This window comes from Passer montanus, unplaced genomic scaffold (assembly GCF_014805655.1).
Source record: "Passer montanus isolate IOZ18808 unplaced genomic scaffold, ASM1480565v1 scaffold19, whole genome shotgun sequence".
In the NCBI taxonomy this organism is placed as follows: domain Eukaryota; kingdom Metazoa; phylum Chordata; class Aves; order Passeriformes; family Passeridae; genus Passer; species Passer montanus.
The window spans coordinates 13,615,975-13,639,269 of record NW_024366480.1 but is presented as its reverse complement, the minus strand read 5'-3'; the positions used below and the strand labels follow the sequence as shown (position 1 = coordinate 13,639,269).

General features: G+C 37.5%; 1 protein-coding gene across 1 annotated transcript in view; it reads right to left on the bottom strand.

Annotated features, from left to right (window-relative positions):
• Nucleotides 1-23,295, bottom strand: part of YES1 (YES proto-oncogene 1, Src family tyrosine kinase) — a 51,823-nt gene that overhangs the window by 13,877 nt on the left and 14,651 nt on the right. The window contains exon 2 of the mRNA XM_039706172.1: nucleotides 3,189-3,461. Coding sequence (XP_039562106.1) covers nucleotides 3,189-3,453 — 265 coding nt within the window. The 5' untranslated portion in view covers nucleotides 3,454-3,461. The remainder of the gene's footprint in view (nucleotides 1-3,188; nucleotides 3,462-23,295) is intronic.

The window sequence follows — 23,295 nt, the reverse complement described above, 5'->3', positions numbered from 1 at the left end:
ATGAGGAAGTTAAAATAGAAAACAGTAAATAGACAATTCAGAAAGACTTTTTAAGCCCTAGAAATGCTATTTCTTAGTCTAATTAACATTTAGGAAGCCTAATGATATAACATAATTTTAAATGTATAACACTACATGTCCAATATGGATATGTACATATCAGGATATACATGAAAGTCCACCAAGAGAAACACGTTGCATATAATTTAGGTTTTAAAATTAGCATGACTGTCATCAGAAAGGAAGAACACATAATGCAATGGGGACAATCCATATGCAATATTCTTTTGCAATGTAGACTTTCTGACATAAGAGCTCCTAATCACCTAAACAGTTTGATTTGGAGTCTTCCTGTGGTTACAGTCTCTCAGCAGGCCTCAGCTGGAAATGAATTTAGAGTCTGCTGGGAAAACAGAATAAAATCCCCACAGGAGGTTAGAGTAATTGAGGGTTTTTTCCTTCTAAAGTGTGATTTATGAAATGAAAATGAATTAAAATATTCCTTGTAAGTTAGCAGCTCCTAATTTAAGTTAAAAATCAAAACAGTTCTACCAATTTTTCTCTATATTACTACATTATTTTGATGACACAAACTGATAGGTAGAGCAAGAAAATATTGAGTATACAAACAGTATTCACACGAACAGAAAGCAAGTGTTATGGAAATAAGCCACCCCCAGAAGGCTCTTCAGCAGATGAAAACAATCAATACTTTCAATTCACAATATCACAAAAGTTTTTAACTGCATATAAAGAAACTCAAAAAACTTTAGCTACCATAAAACCTCTTTTTATTCTCAGTCACAAGTGTTATTTTTTCATAGTAAAGAATAATAAGATACTTGAAGAGAACAGCATCAGCACAGACTAATTTAAACAAAGATACTGTCAAATGATATTTCAAGTCTCTTACAGCTGTTTTCTTTGTGAACCACTGTGAGGTGATCTATGTTAGTTGCTCAAACTATATGTAGCCACAAGACTTCCCTTCAAGATTTTCCTTTCATAAGGTCAGTATGCCATTCTCTCATCTATGACTGGTTTTGGAGAGAAGACTTTACCTTCTTGTTCAGCAAGGGGATTACAGAGCACTAGCATAGCTTCATGGAAGGCAAGAACAGCAGTCCATTTTTCTGTTTTGATTTTCAGCAATGTTCTATGAATTCAAAGTATCTGAAGACAGACAGTGTGTAATACAGGAGCAGTGTGACTAACTCAGATTTCTTTTCTGCTCTAGAGGAATAAAAGATGGCTCAACTTTTCAGCCTCACTACAGGCCATGATGACAACCATATCATCCTCTTGTCACTCATCACTGATCAACTGGATAAGTACTACTGACATTTACATCCTGTTTGACAAGCCCATCTATTCTCCTCTCTTGTGAAGCAAAGGGTGACAGAATGTGAACCAGTGTTTTATTGGTCACAAATACAAAAAGCTTACAGCAGATGATGGCTGTCATCTCATTTGCTCACAAAAACACCCAATTCTGATTGATCTGAAAGGCAGTACTGAATGTGCCAAATAATTTTTAGTGCAATTTTATTTATGTTTGTATGGGGTTTTTTTTTGTGGACGGGCTGGTTTCACAGAACAAGGAGGAATAATTTAATATGCAATATCATTTTGCCTAATTGCAAAACAATGGGAGCATTCACACAAATCAGCCTGCCTGCTGATAACTGATTTCACACTGATGAGATATCAGACTCTCTTTTCATGAGAAATCTCTCTTGTTGACTGGTTCAAGATATAACATGTTTAACAACCAACAGGAACAGGCAAGAGAACGTCCCTTCTGGTCTCTGCAGCAAAGGATTTGTGGTACCCAGTGGGGGGCTACATCCCTGATGTCTGGTTATGCCCAGGAGTGCCTGCATGCACTGTTGGAGATTCCCACATGACCAAAGAACCAGATCTAGTAAGAAGAAATGTTCCAAGGTTCTTGGGAGAGATGAAATACAATAAACTTTCCTCAGCAGAGCTAATAAATATAAATAAATGCTGCCCTTATTTAATTTCTGCATATGTTCTTCCAAAAGAGGGAATCAGAGTTGACTCACAAATGATACAGGCTAGCTGTTCATTTTAATTATTTGGTTTTTAATGCACTCCCAAGAAAAGGACCATAAGGTGATTATTACATGACAACTCATACTTGGTTTACTGAATTGCTTAATACCAAGGTCAGAATGTGCTTTCATGGATCTCAGATTTCTTGGTTTTTTTTAAAAGACTTTAAATGCCACTGGTACAATGCAAAAATTTCAGCACTGTAATTGTGCCAACAGAGGTTTGTGGAAAAACTAGAAATAGACTATTAAGGAATTATTTAGTCTGTTTTCTGAAGTGTCTGTACAGAGCTTCTAGAATAAATGAGTCTGTATTCTGAGTGTCTCTCAAAAAAATAATGAATCACAGCTTCCTCTCAAAAATATCCATCAAAACAATGAAATTAGTTACATGAACAAAATCAGTATTTTTGTAAGTTTTAAGATTTTAGTACTAAGGTGGGTTTACAACATCAAATATGCATGTTGCTTTAAAACCTCAGCCAAAAAGGTCTCTGTGTGCTGCAAATTCTATCTTACATTTTCCATTCTGGTTTTCATATGACCACCAAAAATGGGAATTCTACTCTTTCATTTCACACATATTGTTCCCATGGTAAAGTACCTAGAATATAATGCAAATCCTATTTAGCTTTATAAATTCATTCAATGTTGTATTAATGTAATTTAAAAGTAATCAGACTTAAAACCAGTTTAAAAAATCAATTTCCTAAATCTGAAGTGTTTTTCATTTTGTACATCTCTCCAAGTTTAAAGCCATTATCCCACAGACATCCTTTCAACAGCTTACAACTTCTAACGTAATTTTATCAACCATTCCCATTATTGTCTTTAGTAACTCTTAAATTTCTCTGTGCTGTGATCCTAATTGTCTCCACAAAAATAAAAGCCTAAACACCCAACCTTCATGTTCCAGTCACTAGTGAATACAGGCTGAATTAGGCTGAATTACTACATGAGCAGTAAAGATACTGAAAATCAGGAATCTCTAAAGGGCAATTTATTTTAAATTTGCAATTTATTTCTGTATGGCAAGGTGTCACAGTGTTTTTTTACTATGACTGCCAAGCAGCTATAATACTAAATAATAGCATCATTTTATGTAACACTCACCTGTTAAAGTACCAGGATATGTACTTGGCACAGCTGAAAATGAAGATGATGCTCCTCCAAAGGGTGTCATTCCTGAAGGCCCTCCAAAAGGAGTCATGGAATGACTATTAAAATTAACTGCTGATCCCTTTATTGACGGTGACTGTGTTGCTTGGCTGGAATCTGATCCATAATGACTGACATGGGAAATAACAGGTTCTGGAGCATTTTCAGTTCTGTATTTCATGGCTGGGCCTTTACCTTCTTTGCTCTTAATGCACCCCATCGTTGCTTCTGTAAGGATAAAAGGGAAAAATAAAGAACAAAGAGTTCACCTTCATGTTGTCTTAAAATAGCTAACACAGGATATTTCCAAAAAGTTAATACAAATGCAAATTTATTACTGTTAAACCCCACACAGAGTGTAAACTCTGATGAAAAAGTGTTCTGGAATAAAACCTAAACTATTACCAGACCTTAATTATTTTCTCCTACAACTTCACATAATAACAGCACATTTGGATTATCCTTCATCCTGGTTATCTGACAGACTGTAAATGGTAACAAAGAAAAAAAAAGGGGAATCAGGCAAAAATGAGAAGACACTGGAGTCTTCTGCAGCAAGGTGGAGGGGGAAACAGATGTGACAAATCCAGACTCAATTATAGGAAGCAAATCCAAAGCAATTACACAAAGAAAATCAATGGGGAATTCCGGCTTTCTTTTTTAAGCATCTGTCCATGAAGTCTTGACCAACCGGTGACATCTTTAAAGACAAAGAGAAGTTTTCATCCACTGCCAGCCCCCCAAATACATCTCACAAACAAACCTCAGACATTCACAGCCAGAGGATAGGGTTAAGCTCTAGAGTAACTAAAACTGCAAAAAAACCCAAAAAGTAACTACAATATCCTAAGGGATTTAGAAACTGAACCGTGCCCAGACAGGTGACAATTTATATCCCTGATGGCTCAGGACTGCCACCAGCTCCCACTACAGGCAGACAGTGCCAGAGCTGTTTACCGTGGGGGCACCTATCACCTGCTGCTGAAGGGAATCAGAGAGAAGACCTGTCACCAGCAATTAACACCGACTGAGCCTTAAGAAGTCACCACCTGTCATTTATCAGGCGGTGACAACTGGCAGCAGGCATCTTCTGGCTTACCCCAGTTGGGAAACAAATCAGGAAGAAAACAGCAGCGTCTATTAGATGCAGCACTAGTCTGGCATTAAAATCCCTGTGTTATTTGCAGGAGGGGGTTTAAAAATCTACTCTAACTACAAAAGTAAAAACTCTGCAGACACAGGAAATCAACTACTCCACATTCTCTAATGAATCAATTAAAAAATAAACAGCAGGAGCCTGAAAGTATGAAAACCACATATTTTGGTAAGTACAACAACAGTTTTCATGCACTCCAACTAACAATTAGGGAAACACAGTATTTCCCAATGTGTGTCTTTTTTTCCTTCTCAATTCCTTCTTGCCTTGTTAACTATTAGACACAGAAATATGGAACAAAGTAAATTTTGCTAAACAAATACTGCTGTAATGTATTCACACTGAGAGAAAATAACACCCTCCGTATAACTAACCGTTACAATAATAAAGATACTGTAATTTCCTCAAGAACCATGAATCAGAGTTCCTGGAAAGAACAAGGTCCACAGACAGTGAAACAGCCTATAAAATTTAATGTTCAAAAAGATTAAGTATATTCATCCTGTCATTTCAGCCCCTAATACTGCAATGTAATACAGTTACTGATGCAGAAACAAGCAGCAAAGTCAAATAACTGCCCTTTTACAAAACACATTTAAGGTTTTCCACAGAATAACGAATCATCACAAAGCACACCTTTTCAATTATTTTTACTTATTATACTATTATTGCCAACTTATTAACTATGAACAAATGTTAACAGAGCAAGGCTCAAATATGTGATTGAATATGCAATGTGCCTAAATTCTTCATAAAAAACACGTTACTATGTACAGTAGAAAAGCCAGTTATTAATTCACAATAGAAGTCAAACATCCAGAATCACATCCTTTTAATTTCTTTACTGCTGCAAATAGACAGTATAATCCAAAACACTTTCTTCTGGCCATGTGGCTGCCTATTGTAAATTCTTGTCTTCCTCTGAGGCCTACTTGACTATTTTTAAAAAACTTCAATTCTTTTTTCTGATAGCATTGAATAAAAATCCAACCACCTTTACAAAAATGTCTTTCCTAGTAGCACTGATTCCTTGCCTTTGGCTGGAAGTTGAACACACAGTTCAAAAGTCCAGCACACTACTAATGTTAATCAAGTAGATTAAAAGGGAAGCACACAGACATCTGTCTAAATGTCGATCACAAATATTTTTCCTTCCTTCTGGCATTCGCCTAACTTGTAGCAGGATGATAATACCTCAAGATTAAAAACAAACAAACAAAAAAAAGGCAATAAAAAAATAGATAAACAATTTACCAAGTCCAGTAAAACAGCTGGATTCTGCCCAAGCAACTGCTGGTTGATCAAATGGCTGTAACTAGTATCACCCGTATGTGCTCACCTTCTAAGGCTGTGTTAGCAGCAAGAACTTACTATTGGGACACTTGAGTGTCACAAAGCAAAGCCCTTACTGAAGACCTGAATTCATTCTAGAAAAACAGAATCAGCCTCTCCCTTGCTTCTCCCCTCCCCAGCCACTTCACTGTTAAGGTAATCTTCTTTCAGGGGTTAAAGAGATTAACAGCAGAGATTCAATCAGCACTTCAAAGAGAAAGACATTCAGAAATAAGCAGACAAAAATGTAAATCACTTTAATAACTGCATACCCACAAAAGAAAATTGGTGCAAAAAGGAGCAAACTCCTTAGCTTTCAAAAGCAAAAAAATATAGGCGCAAACTCCAGTAAAATTCTGTATAGGCATTTGTGAGGACGAGTTAGAGGCATGAGGGAAGGGAAGATGACATAAATCAAGAGCGAGTAGTAAAAAATCCCTGACTGCCCATCCTGAGGGGGGAAACCCCCAACGACTTAGTACTGTTTAGTCTTATAATAAATTGCTGGATAAAGAACAAAAAATCCCTAAGCAGCTGGTGTGCAATGCTGGATTTGATTATTCTGGTACTACATTTGTTATCAAAAACGTATGTAACTAAAATAACTTTACACCTATTTTTATCAACCTTTGCCTGGCCAGCAAAAACATATTAAGGAATACATTTCTGTCATAAAAAGCTAACAGCTCTCCTTCTGATGCACTGAACTCTTTAGAAATAGATTCAGATGGGAAATTCCTATTTGCACTGCAGAAATCCATCTATTTAAAGAAATGCTGGCCCAAGGTATCTTATTCACAAGCCACTGACTTCTCACTAATTAGATCATTATTTCACACCAGACTCGTGTCTGAGGCAATCTATTTGAGTAACTTCAGCATCTTGTTCTTTCTTTGAAACAAACATTCACCTATTGATTCTGATCACTGTGCCCACATTTTGGGTGGGAGAGGGTGGCAGTCAGCCTTCTGGTCTATCAGGAAACCATGCTCAGAAAGGCATGGATTATAAGCCCAGCTGTCTTGTTCTGCCTTCTAGATGAAAACAAACCTATGTTAGAATGTTTTCAAGTAGAAATAGAAGCTAAAATGATCACTGTTAAGGACAGCTGAAGGTTAACAGGATGGCCACAAAAATCAACAGGAGAATGAGAGTACGTCAGGATGTAGGAATCAAATGAAATTTTAGTAGCATCTCACTGGGTTTGCGCTTTTTGGAGAAGTCGTATAAAGAGCAACAGATAATTGTCATTGAATACTCTACAAACATCTCAGACAATGAAGAAGACCCTTAATAAACACTCTGACAAGATGAGAGCTCTAAGAAAGTCAATGCTGCCCTCTTATCTTCCTAACTCCTTCTTATAGCAGAGTGCCAGATGAGAGGAAAGCTTTGTTCAACAACAATTGAAAAGTGTGGCCAGTAAAGTCTTAGTTGGCATTTTTCTGCTTTCCTTTAAGGATGAGCTACCAGACCAAGAAAAACAAGTTTTTCTTCTAAACCCCTTGTATCTTAGCATACTGACAAATTCCCTCAGGGTGTCTGCAGCCTTGTCCATCCAGCCCAGAGAGGTGGGTGTCACAAAGAACCTACTCCTTGATCTAATGTGTCTTTGCTCCTACCACTTGGTAGTTACAGAAGTTACTCCTTGGTTCCTTGGGACACAGGATTGTTAGGAGTGCTTCAATGAAGGTCTCCTTCTGACATGAAGGAAGATTATCTAAAGTTTTCATTGAAAGAGGGGAGATTTCAGCTCGGTTGGATAAACTGTGTTGCAGCCACATGCCTTAGAGCAAAGCAGCCTGCAAATCCCTGTGCGCCCTTTCCCCCATACTCTACCCATCAGCACTGAGATTTTGAGGGCTAGGTGTTAACACCTGAAACCCTGAACCAAAGGGCTGGGAGAGGCTCATGTTTGTTTCACTTGCTGTAATGCACTTGGTAACAAAAACCATTCGCTATTAAAAAAAAACCCAAAAAAACCCCAAACAACCAAACAAAATACATCCAAGAAAACTGGTGTTTCCTTTTGGGCAAACTGAATACTCCTCTGATCTTGCTGTTGCGTTACAATGCAGCATGTCCCAGTTGCCTTCTGGAGACTTCATCTTGAGTAAGCCAGGAGTGACAGTCACATGTAGCAGTTTCAATGTGCCACAAGGGAAAGATGCTCTAGGGACTTCCTCTCTTTTCAACTTCTCATACAAACCGGGTACTGTACCACAACTAAGAGGTATAGCAAATGAAAATCACTAAGGGAAGGGCAGTTTGCAACATTTTGATTTCATTACTTTTGATTACTGAAATTGTTCATAAAGCTAAAAAAGAGCACAGATGTAATTTTTCACTACAAAGAGTAAGTCAAGTTAGAACAAGCAAATCAAGTCTCTTTCCAGAAGGATAAGGCAAGACTGCAAATATTTTCCCACCTAAAACATACAAAAAATCCTCCAACTAAAAAGTAACTCCCCGTACTACCTAATACAGAAAAATAATTTAAGGTTCACAAATGACTAATAAAGAAGACAAAAAAAAAACATTGATGATTTCCACTGAAACAGTAGCTTCGCTTCTCAGTGTTAGCATAAAAAATAATTGTTTCTGTCACGAAAAGACATGCCTTCACTTCTATGAAACAAATGCCTTGCAAAAAGGTCTTCTTAACTTTCAACTAAAGTAATGTTTAAAAGTTATTAAAATTTCATGCAGTGATAAAGACAGGATATACTGTGGGAAGTTTGCTAATGGATCCATTAGCTGGCAGCTGTCTATTTGCTCCAACAAGTGCAGAGCTGATTCCACATGTCACTGGAGACACAGAACCTATACTGGCTTTTTGTACACTGGGCAAACAGCATACAGCATCTGCCAAACAGCTGGCTTCAGCTGGTGGCATTGAAAAATCATTTATTAGATGTGACACAGACTGAAAAAAATGAAAACCACTAGTAAAGAGGCTAACAAGCCTTCAGCCCCTACAATAATATCCAGCCAATTCAGTACATCTTTATCAGGTCACTGCTTTGGTATGAAAACAAGAGTGGGCTCTCTTGTCTACAAAACAACCTGCCTTGTTTTATAAAGGACAGTAAACTAAAGAACTACCCTGTGTTCTTTGCAGAGTACATGCAATTTTTAAAAATTATGCGGTTTTTATCATGGGATATAATTTATCTTTTATAAACTGTCATAAATTGCAGGGTTTGCTTATTTTACCATGAACAATCCATGACATTTCAAAGAATGATGTTCTACTGTATTCAGTTTTATAATTAGCAGCAACATTAGTGTAATGAGGCCTTAGAGAGTCTGCATCATTATGCATTTAAAGTGCAACTGACATGACCTTGCAATTAACGATCTCATAAGGAACAAAAAGTGAAGCTAAAGGAAGAAGCATTACAAAAAAAACCACTGAAGCAAGCATTTGTGTTACTTGAATTTCAATGTTTACCACACATCATTGTGGAGTTCTACACCAAAAAATAACTACAAACTAGTAATACTAGACCTCATCTTGCCCATACACCAAACTTGACATTTAAAACCATCCTCTTTATTACTAAGGCAATCTGAACTTTTGAATCCTAATGGTTGTACAGACCTAGTGCTTCTTTGATCATGACTATACAAACATATTAAACAGAAAAATCAGGGGCTGCTATGATAATGATTTTGATTTCACAGCAACAGAACAGACTTCAGATTGTTTTCTAATAAAGCTACAGCTAGCAAACCCATTGTAGCAAATAGGGGATTCTGTACAGAACAAAAAACTGAGTATAAAAATGATTTTTTGGTGGACATTTTGCATTTCAGTCAAAACATACTGGAAATATTACATATTGCTTTTCTGGTTTGTGTTTTTTACAGGACTAAGAATTTGGAATTTGCTTTAAATTACTGATTGATACTGATCCTTCTACTGGAGGAGCCAGTTAACTGGCTTACAAGATCACAACAACCGTGCTCTGAAGGAATACAAGATTCCAAAATGCTACCTGAAAAACAAGGATAAGCAGAAATTGCTAAAAGAATAAGGTCCTTCAATTCTTCATGTTCTTCCTTGATTTCCTGACTTTTTTTTCTTGGAATGAGAGAAGTTCAATGGAAGTTTGTTTTCTCTGAGGCTTGAATGGCTTAGACATGGGAGATTTACCCAGATACATCAGACTTTGAACATTGTACCTGTGCAGGAGTCTAAGGATTTACAGTCCTCCAGTCTGGGTCATCCCAGACAAAGGCTTCTCTACTGAAGAAACACTTACTGTCCTTGTTGGAACTAACAGGTAGGAGATGGAACTGCCCCAGCAGGCAGCACAATCCTCATAACAGTGTGCAACAGGCCCTAGCAATCCAACTGCAAGGTCCCACTGGATGCTAGGTTGCAAAGTTGAAGGAAATATTGACTATGGCAAAGAAAATTTCTAAAAACGAAAGCGGAAGTAAGGGTTATCACTGAGGCAAGGTTAGGAGAGATGTGAACACTCTCTATTTTTCATCTGTTACATTCTTCCTTTTATCTGGGTCAAACACATGTAGGATCTCCTCCCACTCACTGTGTAACGAGACAGCCGAATCTGTAGAGGTACAGATTTGTGTACCTCCAAAGTACACAAAGTTCACTTTAGAGACAGGCAAAGGCTTCAAGAGCATACTGGAGACAATCACCATGTCATGGATGATACGCAGGTGGCTCTGCAAAACATATATATTCATAAACTTGTGCCTATTTATAGTCAGAGTTTCACCTACACTATCTAGGGCAGTAGGTTTTCTTTGACCAGATATTATATGCAAGAAAAGGTGGCTCTTCCAATCAGACTAGGAAGTGGCCAAGAATGACAGACTAGAGGTAGAAGAAAGCAAGCCTACTTTAATTTTGAACACACTTCTAGTCAAGGAAGACCTAGTTTATTATTTTGTCTTCAGTAGTGGTCTTTGCCTCTGACCAGGCATTCTACCTCCACCGTGGGTCCGGACTCTGACCAAAAAAAAAATGCTGTCTCTTTTTATAAAGGGCCATCAGCAGGAGAGGCCTTGGAACATGAGACAAGCAGGATGGGTGCAGACTGCCCTGACCTCCATCAACCTGTAGCTCAGAAATTCCACTCAAAGACTAAGGACTCAGCTACCTGAATAAAACTCCAACAGGTAAGTCACAGCTTATGAATTTAAACTATTGGAACATCTGCACAGGATTTGTATTCTAGTATGTCTTCACTTGAATTGTTTTATGCTTACTGGTTTAAGTCAGAATAATCTTATCCAAGAAAACAGAAGTAATTATTACTATACAGACACTGACATAAACATCAGAAACATTCTGATGTAGACAAGGCTAAGGAAAACACACAGGGAATGAGTGTCACAGCCAGGGCCTTCACTAAGATCTTGCAAGAGCAACTGTAGCAGCCTGACTTTTAGTCTGATACACCAGCACAAGGCTGCCTCATCCAAACCGTCCAACATCTGAAAAAGCACATTCCCACTATCAACCTCCTTGCCTTCCAGCTGCCCACAAAAGCAATCTCCACTTCCAGGTGGAAGCTGTCTACCTTGTGTGCAAGACAATGAAATGCTCAAAACAAAGAAATTGGTGTATGGGAAAAAACTCTAAGCAAACGAAAAAATACCTAACACCCCAAACCCACCTGCAGCAGGCACAGAGCCTAGCTGGGTACCTTACATCAAGAGGGAGCTGTTTCTAACTTCCAAAGAAGAGCAGAAAAAATATGGCAAAGTTAAATAGTTAAAATTAATTTTTAAAACCCCTACCAATTGCCAAATAGAGCTTCTATATAAAGAAAGTTTGTTTTCAGGATGTATACTGAATTTTGAGTGAAGTCAACATATTTTTCACTTTCAGAAAGGGTGAAAAGGTAGATGATGCAAAATACATAACACTGGTGGATTGATTTTCCTTATTCCAACAATCAAGATCACAAGGGAGAGACTAACTAAAGTATCAGAATTGCAAAAGCAGTTTTATGTGATGAAATACATAATACATATACATGAGACCATTTTTAAAACTTAGAGTTACAATGTCTAGCCATACAATTTCAAGCCCTTACCACACAAAGACATCTTCTCTGACAACAGATGATACTAGAGACAAAACAAGCAATATATTGTCTAGACAGTATTACTGCTGCTGTATTGTCTTGAACATTTAAGTAGATAGTCAATAAATAAATGCAGAAAAGAACAATTCTGCTGGGTTTTTTTAAATAGCGTAATGGCTATTTTTATTAACATGCAACTAATTACAAGTATCTTAAAAGCTAAAAGTTTGGTATGTTTAAAAAGTCTGGCCAAAAGACTGTTTCAGATTTTAAGGCATGTCATACCTTGTCAAAGATATCCAGGATATTTTCGACAGGATGTCGGAATCAATTTATAAATAGAAATATTTTGTTTTCATTTAATTTTATTTGGATAACAACAAACCTATGCCCAGTATCATAGACCATTTTCAATCAGTTTTCAGACATTCTATTTAAGTATATTAAAAGTAAAAACAAAAGTATCCAAAAGTTATTTAAAAAGCCACTTCTAAATTTTGTTTACTAAATTAAACTAACATTGTCTTTCTGGGTCTCACAGCATGAAGCATGCAAAACACATTCCCAAGGGACATCTGCCTTACAGAAAAACCAACATAAAACTTACATGGTAGAAGAACAAATTGCAATTTTGTTCTAAAAAGATAATTTAAGAAGCATTTTATTTCAGTGTTCAACTATGAACTACATATGAAAAAGGGATGACATTTGCAAGCTCCCAGAAAGTCAGAGATACTGAAATTCTTATGAATAATTTTCATCTTGTCAGCTGGGCATACTTTAAGATGACAGAGGAATTCAATACCAGTAAGAATCCTCTTGCAACTTCATTAGTCAACTTACAAATATAAAGGAAAGGAACAGTTGTAGCAACTTAAAGAGATAAATCAATGAAAGACTATATAATGTTATATCCATCCAAATTATAGCACAGGGTCACTGATAAGAAATACCATGGAACTTAAGACATTATTTGCTGTGTGTTTGATATACTGTACTTTACACTTGCACATTCCTGCTTTGCAGACATGAATTTCCCATATACTCTGCCAAACACCATCCTAAGCTGAATGCAAATGTTCCTTTATTCTCAATGCTGTTTTACCCTAATATACTTGACATGATTACCATGTTAAGAAAAATCAGTAAATAAAGTGTTTAAGTCAAATTATTAAGTAAAATTACTGACAAAATGTTGCAGCTCATTTATTCAAGGACCATATACCCAGACCTCCTTCAATTAGCTCTCTGCTGAACAACAGCAAAGATTTCAAGAAGACAGCTGGAAAATATCAACCTTTGGACTAAGACAAAACCAATTTTGGACAACCTTTGGACTAAAACAATAAGCAATTACAAACACACATGTACATTGTTCTTCATTAATCAATAGCTTTAATCAATAGTGTTTTTCCTTTGTACATTAAAAAATGTGAAAAGTACAATTAAATTGTAAAGAAATTAAAAATGAAACAAACAAAAAACATGACATCTGCTAAATAACACCCTTATGAAAAGGAAAGAGCTGGGTGATTTTTAAACAAGAATTATTACCCTAATAGCTATCATTAGTGCTGTTCTATTGTTTCTCTACTGACAGATATAATAGTGTTCATAGGCAAGAAGACCAGGAGAAATTATCTTAATTAGCTAGTCAGGCATCTTGCACAATAGAGGCCATAGGGCTGCCCTAAATTAATTTTTCCTTTTATGGTCTTGAATGTACACACATGCCCAAACTCATTTGGAAAGACTGTTATGGAAAGCTCACCCACAGTCTGGACAAGTCCTACATTTTGAGCAGAGTAACCACTAAAAGTGCATGCCTCACATCATATCTGAGTTTAATGCCAACACCCAGAAAACACCTTTCCCTTGGAGTCCTATTACTACCCTGTTCCCGTTTCCAGTGTAATAAAGATCACAGCTCGCTGAAACCCTCCCTTTGACAAGACTCATGCAGTCCCACGAGGCTCCAGTCTATCAAGTGGCTCTTCAGTCACTCAATCACCTCATTTCCTCTAAGACCCCTCAGCTTTTTCAGAAACTCCCATTAACGGTGATCACTTGGAACAGACATGGCATTCAAGGTAGAGGATATTTCTTAATCCTTCTTTCACATAATCACAGAATGTTTTAGATTGGGAAGGATCTTCTAAGATCATCTAGTTCCAGCCCACATGACTCTGAGCAGGGATATCTTTCAGGTTGCACAGGACCCCCATGCAACCTGGCTGGGGATGGGGCATCCACAACTCCGAGTGATTTGCTACAGTGTCTCACCACCCTCATCCTGAAATATTTCTCACTTTTATGTGATACCAAGCTATGGTCTTCCAGTTTAGAACTGCTATCCCTTGATCTGTCACTACAGGTCTTGGTAAAAGTCTCTCTTGGTGCTTCTAACACGCTCCATTTATATAGTGAAAGTCCACAATAACTCTTCCTGAAGCCATTTCTTCTCCAGACTGAACAATCCAAACTCTCTCAGTCTGTCCTGACACCCCAGCCCTCTGCTCATCTTTGTGGTCTCCTGTGGACCTGCTCTAACACTTCTACAATGTTCTTATGTTCAGGGCCCCAGAGCAGGACACAGCACTGCAGGTGGGGTCTCACCAGAGCAGAGGGGCAGAATCACCTCCCTTGACCTACTGGCCACACTTCTGATGCTGCCCAGGATATGGTCACCTCATGCCAAATTTTTCATGCACCAACATCTATCTTTTTCTTTGCAGGGCTGCTTTCAATTAATTCCTCCTCCAGCCTGTATTGCTACTGGGGAATTCCCTGATCCAGGAGCAGGACCTTGCACTTGAATTTGTGGAAAATCATGATTCTCCCTGGGCCCATCTGAGATCTTTAGTATTTATTTCGACAGCAGCATTATGATTCTTAGGTCTTTTTCAGCACTGCTCTTGAACAGAATTTTCCATATCCTGAAAGCATGGTGCACATCCTTCTTGCTGAAAGTAAATAATAATTTTTCTTTGTTAAACAGGTATGACTCTCAGTTAATCCAGATAAATCTAATCCTGGAGCTGCAAGACAAATTTGGAAAAAAAATAATTCAAAAGTCTATCACTCATCTGAAAGCAGAGACAAAAGGACACAGTAAGAGTCTCACCACTACTCTGCCTAGAGTTTCTTATGGTTATCTCCAATACTGCACTGCCTTGTTCATCATCTGCCCTGCCAGCACATGGCACTGTGTTTTGCAACGTGCATGGATCTCAGCTACGGAGCAGTTCTATCTTCCAACTTCATCTGCTTCTGCAGGACAAAGACATATCTGCTGCACCTCAGCAAGCACACCACCACAGGAAAGCACTCACATTCTTCCTGTCTTTGTAAGCAGGACTGGCTTATTTGTAGGTTACAGCCACTTGTCCTAAACAAGGGCTGGCTCCTGCAAAGTAGGTGTATCCTGTGTCCCCAACAGAAAAGTTTTGTTCCAAATGTGGGCACTTCAACTAGTGATTTCATTAACTTGCTACTGAAAAAAAAATCACATTCATTCCTTGTTTTCTTAAACTAGGATACTACCTTCCCTTACATTCATGTTGCCTCATCTGCTTAAGGGACCAAAATATTCAACCCCTTCCAGCTCGGGACTAGCAATCAGAGAGACTTGTACCAAGCATACCAAGCCTGCAAGTAATGTGGAACCACATAGTATTTGCTTCCCATTCTCTGTTTGCTTTTCTTTTGACTCCCCTTCTGCTGATTTTCACTCTACCACTTAAAACCACTGAAAGGGCTTTAAAAACAGTTCATAAAAGCATTTCTGCACAAGATGTCAAAGACAAGCTTTTCCTGAGGGTGTTCTTATTTGATGGAGTGAAACAGAGGGAAACCATCCTAACATTTCCTGTGATGGGGAGCTTTATCAACATACAGCTCAAAAACAATGCTGAACTCTTTTAATGATATTTTAGAGATGACATCAGTTTTGTTTCCCTTTTTAAAAGGTTTTCCATATTAGTGGGCCTTCCCTCTGACATAGTCCCCTCTAATTTATGTTCCAAGCATGAACTGGCCAACAATCACATCATCAGTCACTACTCCCTGAACATGAGCGAAGTGAACACAACAGATAACTTTGGTAAGTTTTAGCCATGGTACAGGATACCAAATAAAACAGTAATAGATAAGAGAAAGGTGAGTAAAGGAGAGAAGAGATGCTGGAAGAACAACTAGAGGGCTGAAAGTTATCTTTAAAAGAGAAACAAACCACTAATAATCAAAAAGCAAGAGGAAATAGTTTTGACATATTTCACGTAAGTAAATACTGTTAACTTCCAAAAGGGTACATCACAGCACAAAGATACCCCTCAGTTTTTATTGGCCAGTTCAGGCAATGTTTTTCTAAATAGGTAAGTAAAGTCTTGGCCATTTTGTATTCTCAGTCACTCTGGCATCTTCTTTTCAGGAGTAAACAATGTATGTTTAACAATTCTCTTTAGGCTAATTAACTGATGTTTAGTAACAAATTTTCTTGTTCACAACCAGTAAGCAGGGCTTTTAGCAATATTCTTTTGACTCCAGAAGTACTGCCAGAAGGAAGGACTATTTCCATTTCAATTAAATGTTAAATTGAAGGGTGGAAGGAAGTTGTTAGGGATTTAGCAGAAGCATGCACGCCAAACAATTTACTGCTCAGTAACCTGCATGAGTTTTTAAAATTTTGGTCACAGGTCAGAATGATTTCAGTCATGAAGGAAACATCAAATTTACACTATTCAAAAAGAATTAATGTTGCCTGATAGAGATATTTCAATGATAGAACTGCTGATCTTAAAAAATAAGCAGCATGATTAAAACAGCTTAAATGAAAACCATTTTGCTGTAGATTTGAATGTCTGACTGAAAATTTCAATAAGCCCAAGTATTTATTGAAAACAAAATAAAAAATATAAGCATTTAAAATAACTTATATAATAATTTTATCATGTCACCATAAAACAAGAAAAAGTTTTCCACTGTTCTATGTCTCTTTAGGAAGGTGGGGGAGACATATATTAAGTCCTTTTATATAGCTTTCTTACTTATTTCAGTGTTTTAAGTCTTCTTATACTGATGGTTTACAGATGTGTAAAAACTTGCATTTCTCACTTCTCATAAGTTGAAGAAGAAAGATATGAGAGAAGGTTACATGTCATCCCTATCCAGCAGAAATGGGATTTCTTTGCTAAGCTCCTAAAGTTCCAAAATTCCTTAAGTCCTTACCAGTTTTATAAACCTAATACTTCTAAATGTCATCTTTCCAGCAGGAAGCAATGCAATACTATAATTCCACAGGTTAGCCTTAAGAATTAATTTTGCGTATTTTTTGAACACTGTCTTTTGGACTAAACACAAAATGGATCTGCTGAAAAATGGGTTCAGCTGTTTGGAACAATCTGTGGATTGCTGGCCAGAATCTACTGCTAGTCACAAAAAGTAGTACTAAGAGGGACAACTCTCAGCCTGAGCACAATTAGAGGTAAACCTGGCCCTGCAGCCACCAAAGGAGTGACACAGCTCATTGGTGACTGTCTAAGGTAAGACTGACATAATACAACACTAAACTCCAAATACACAGTCAGAAGAAAGGAGAAATACACAGAAGGGAGTAACCCCTTTGCAACTGTCTACAGGGGAGCAGTAGGTAGCACTCCGTATTTCTACCAAGTACTGGCTGTAACTCAACAGGAAGAAGGGATATTGTTCCCAAGCAAAGTCCTATTCAACATCCAATGGAGAGCTCAGCAATTGCTCCTTATCACACAAACTGACAGGTTTGCACTTTCTGCTGATACAACACCCAGCATTAAACTGCCAGGCTAGGAATGGGAAGAATTACCCAGCCACTCCCCAACTGGTAGAGACTAATGGGCTTTTTTATGTCCCCTCTTCGAGGGGATATTTTTTTCTAAAAGTGCCTGGCATTTTCTATTTGATAAATTCTCTTCTACTGCTAAGGGCTGGTGATGTATTTTGCCTGCCCTCATATCTTTCCATAGTTTTGACATAGCTACTACTTCTGACTTTTGCTATTTTTGTTCAGAGAGTTGAGAACTGCTTTACATCCTTGTAAGTACAAGTAAGGAGCCCAAACAAGATCTGTGCAACATCCAGTTCTCCCAATTAGGAACACTAATAACCTTTTGGGTCCAAGTTTACAGCCAATGATTTCCTCTAAGCTCCTAGTGAGGAACTCCTCTCCCCACCGTGGTTGTATCTGGTGGAGTATGATGTTCAAAGGATACACTTTTCTATTATATACATAACCTCAAATGTTCTTGGAGTGATTTTTTAATCCCAAACTTCTTTTCTAGAACATTCAGGCTGATGTAGGAACTAAAATATGATCATTTCAATGCAAAAAAGTCCCCGAATCTAACAGACCTGACAGAACTCTACAATCCTTGATATATAACTGGACATAAGAACAGTAAATGGTATAGAAAAATAAAAGTAGTACAATAGCAATGGGATTGTAATAATTATTTATATTTGATTCAAGTATTAGGATAGAATCTGATGGCAGGACTTGATCAGTGTGATCATGAGGAAAAAGTTGCAACAAATCATGACACAAAAAGCAGTGTTTCCAAAAGGAAAAAAAAAAAAAAGAAAATAGAAAAAGATATCACCCATGACAGGAATAAAGATCTATAAACAGGAAAAATGAAGGGGGGAGGGATTGTCGTTTCTCTGTGTGTGTGAGCATGGCACAGTATGAAAAGTACTTTAAAAGGATACCAGTCATACCAAGTGTCTGTTCCAGACAGAATCAGAAGCAAAAATGGTATTTGCACCGCCTATCTTTTGTACCTGAAAATTTGAAGGCTGGATTCTTCAGGTCACCTCATACAAACTTTGTGTATAACCATTGTAGAGACACAGGCTCCTGCAGAGGAGCAATGATTTTAAGGACACTGGATTTTTTATTTTTTTTTTAACTCCTAAGATTTAGCAGAAAGTTCTGAGCAGAAGGACATCTTTCTGATAACAGGGGCTAGCATAACGAGACAAGCAGGGCACATAACCCTGCTGTCATCTCCTTACACCAGCAATCAAACCAGTTGTCAGGAAGAGTCAGACAGCCTGGGAGAGTTAGATACTTAGAAATTAAGCAATGTGAATATATCTGACTTGTAACTTTCAAACCTGCTGTAAAGGCAGAGCAGCTCCAAACAACACAAAATATGAAACAGGCTTCAGAGTGCTGATTTTAAACCTCTGAAATACAATTAATGTAAGAAAAACAAAGACTTCTACTCAATTGTTGTGCCAGTCAAGCTAGTGTCCTTTAAAAATAATTCCCTAGTTTAAACTAATGACATTTATATTCGGTAATGGACTTCAGGTGGAATTCATCTTCCAAATTTAGACATCCATCTGGGGGTGAGATGAATCATGCAGTGAAAGTGCTTATTTCTCTCCACTGACTATAACGGGAGCCTACAGAACCAGCTCATGTATAGGCAGCCAAAGCTGGCGTTAACCAACCTGTCTCCTGACAACAAATGTGCCAGTTTAAGTGGCATGGCATGCCTAACGGTCATCTCCTTCCACTGTCTCAAAAAAATCAGGCTAGAAAAATTGTCCTTCAACAGGGTAAGAAGCAGCACTGCCAAAAATTAGAAACTGGAATTAGCTTAAGTCGTATGTAAATATTAACACCCATTATTTTCCCCCTGCACAACATATAGGTGTTTGTTCATGGAAAAATAAGCACACCTTTCAAGTAAAATTACACATGCTTCTGACATCTTTGTACAAATATTGATATCTGTTGAATATGAAAAAATTATTTTAAAATAAGGCAACTATATAAGGAAAGCTATCAGGAAATCTGTATCTTCAGACAATGATGTGTAACTGGATGAAAATATTTTATGAAGTTTACTAATTCCTTAACCTCAGCCTAAACTTCAAAGAAGTTTCTACAGATAGCAGGAACTAAAGATTTAATAATCAGTTACATAGTAAAGTATACTACTAAATCAAAATAATCCATTATAATTGAACCAAACAGTTAAAACCAGTTATGTGCAGAGTTGCCACCTTCACAAGAAGAACAGGGCAGCTACACTAAATAGCAGACTCTTGTTTCAAATAGTGTGAAGATTCTCAAATGGAATACTGCCATCCAACACAGCATTACTTCTTAATTTACAAGTCACAAGATCTCTTGATCTCAAATAATCTCTTGATTATTTCAATAGTCATTAGAGACACGGAGACGTGTATTTTTACCAATAAGCATGTCTGGAGGAGGAAGTGCAACACAAAATCACTGCAAAGGAGTCAAAAGAGAGAGCAGAAATAATCTGCCTACAGTCAGCCCAGGTCATGCATTCGTTTGACCTATACACACTCAAAACCACCTCTTCCTTAGAACATCCATTACATGACCAAAATGTTCTATGCACCAGTAAGAGGATAAAGTCTTATGAAATTAAGCCATTGACTGACACATACCTGCAGTCCTATTCCTGGTCTGAACATGATCAGATTTTATATTTTGGAGATTTTATATTTTGGTGGCACGCACAAGGTCTCACAAAGAAAAGAATATGTAACCAGTGGCCTTAAAACCCTCCTTAAATATCTTAGCATCCCACTGTGGGCCAAATTTTGAGTACTACTGTTGGAAAGGATTCTGGAAAACTAGTAACAGAGAAATAAAAATAAAAAAGGGGCAGGCTTTGAAACAAAGAAATGGCTGTACTAAACAAGATCCAGAGGTCCATGTCCATTGAAATAGCCTCTAACAAACATCAGCCAAGAGTGGAGAATGCAAGAATACAATAAATACACAGCAACGTTTCCCAAGAATATTCTTTGATCCCCCAATGGTTTGCAGAAGCAGGATTTCCTGAACAAGAATAGGTAGGTATTTGATGATTCCTCCACGAAACAGCAGTTTCCCTCTACAATGATGTAATGTTTAGACTCCTTAAATTCCTGGGGCAAGAAATTCTATAGCTTAATTACACGTTCTGTTGGGAACCACCTCCTTTTGCCTGTTTTCAATTCATCAGCTGCTATTTTCATTAGATACCTCTTAGTGTGCATGCACTAAAAAAAGACAGTGAATAAATACCCCGTATTTTTGTCCCATTAGTTGCGGAACACTCAACAGGATGCTGTCACACCAGTTTTGGTCACCTCTTCTACCTTCACAAATTCATGCTGCTCCTCTTACAGAAATTGTTCCATATTTCACTTTTCTCTTCCTTCAAATTTCAACTATGTTCTTTTTACAGCAACGACAGGGAAAGGTATAAGCAGGGCAAAACTGCGTAAGATGATTAAAATTCTTAGAAGTTACAATCATGATTCTCCCTTTCTTTCCAAACCATTTCTAGTGGCAATAGTCAGCTTTGAAGTCATCTTTTGAGATGAGAAGGCAAGCTTGGTTCTTCCCCATCTCCAAATAGAACACATGAAGCAATTTAAGGGAAATTTCATCTGCCATTTTAATGTCTGGTTGCGGAGCAATGTCAGGCCCCCGTGTAATGCTAGGGTCTGCCTTGCATCTGCTACCCACCAGTGAAGTCCGTGAGCTCACTTTTCTTCCATACACCTTATTAACTTGAATATTCCCCATTAACATAGCCCTGGAGAATTATTACCTGGAGCCCCTCCTCTATTTACTCCAACCCTTCTCTTATATTTTAGTCATTAATTCAACCACATAAAATCCTTTCCCCCTATCCTGTGACTGCCTGGTTTCTTCAAAATTCTTTGTGGTGATCCTTGTCAAATGCTCGTTGGACATCGAAGGAAACTGCTTCTGTCAGATCTTGCTTATTCATGTACTTCAAAAAACCTCCAGCAAGTTTGCAAAACATGACATCCCTTCACAGCAGGCTTCTAACTCTTCCTCAATACATTATGTTTATCCATGTTATTTTCATTATTATTATTTTCACTGATATACTTGGAACAGATGTCAGGCTTAGTAGTCTGTAGTTGCCCAGATCTGTCCTGAAGCCTTTTTTAAAAATAGTGTCACATACAGATTAGGACACTATAGATCACACACACACACACAAATTTCTGTCTCATCTAGGTGTTGCATTTGTTGCTTTACTGTCTACAGTACAATGATCCTTGCTTGCTTGCTGTTTGGAAAGCTGTACCTCTAAAGTGCAAAGCAAGCCTCTCTAAATACATGAAAGTGGTTTTCATTTTTTCAATAGCAGGTTTAAGCATTATCTTTAGGAAGAACAGTACATAATAAAAATCTACTGTAACAGTAACACTACAAACATTTAATTGCATCAAAAAGTCACTCTCGTATTTCCAGTCTGTAAGTAACAGCTCCATAAATATATGCTCCTGTGCAGCACTGGCCATTCAACTATGTAATAGCTGTCCTATTTACCAGAAAACACAAATGAGCTTGTGAAGACACACTTATTCATTTGCAAATGAGACAGCATTTAAAGAGAAGTAAAACTTCTAACATCTTTCTGGATCTGAGAACTTCTGTGGAAATTATAAACAAGCAGGTAACTTGAGATAAGGACTAAAACAAAGCACACAAGTATTTTTAGGCTCACCAATTTTGTGTGAAGTTGAAGTTTTACAACACGAAGGTTTTAAATGCCATTTAAGTTTCAGGTTAAAATTCACACAAATTTTCTTCAACATAGTGCCAACTTTCATCTCTTTTAACTCACATATCCAAAGACAAAGAACTGAAAATTAGTCTTACAAACAGACTGAGTGCTTTTTTTGTGGTGCAAGCTCAAATGCTATGTTCATTGTGACCATATTTCTACTGGCAGGATGTTACAGTTACACGTAACAGAGTGTTTAAATCCATATGCAACTGTTTCACCTCCTTCTTTACCTCCATATTTCGCATCAGTCTATTTTCAAATAGAAGCTTGTAGTTCTAATACCAACAGAAGAGCAGCATGGATGAATCAATTCAGTATGTTTCAATCAATTGTAAAGAGAAAATAAAATTAAAAAAACACCATCAAGATTGGTAAAAAGACCACTGGAGCAAGCATAGTGTTCACATCCTATGTTTTTACATCATGAAGAAGAAAAAAATAATTACCCTAATTACAGATGTTGAGAAAACACCTTTCCAGATATGAAATGAAAACTTTTCCTTGTCTTAAAGCCTCTGGTGGTGCTCAGTCTTCTGGGCAACAGGGAAGTTAACAGCAGCCTCATTGCTGCTGCTGCAGGAGTGAGAGGACACAGCTGACAATAAAGCCATACACAGCCTTGATATTAATAGCAGAAAGCTAAGATATCCCAGAGAACAATGCAAAGAGCTCTCTCCCCTCTTCCCAAGCTGTCGTAAAAAGACTGGGAGGAACAAACAAACAAACTTGTCTGTGAATACAAACAAAAATATTCTGCCTTTCAACACCTGTATTTAGTTTCATTTCAATTGCCACACTTATTAGTTTGGCCCTCTTAAATAATTTAATGAAAATCACAGAACAGCTGAAACGGGAAGGGACATCTGGAGGATGCCTACCCCAAC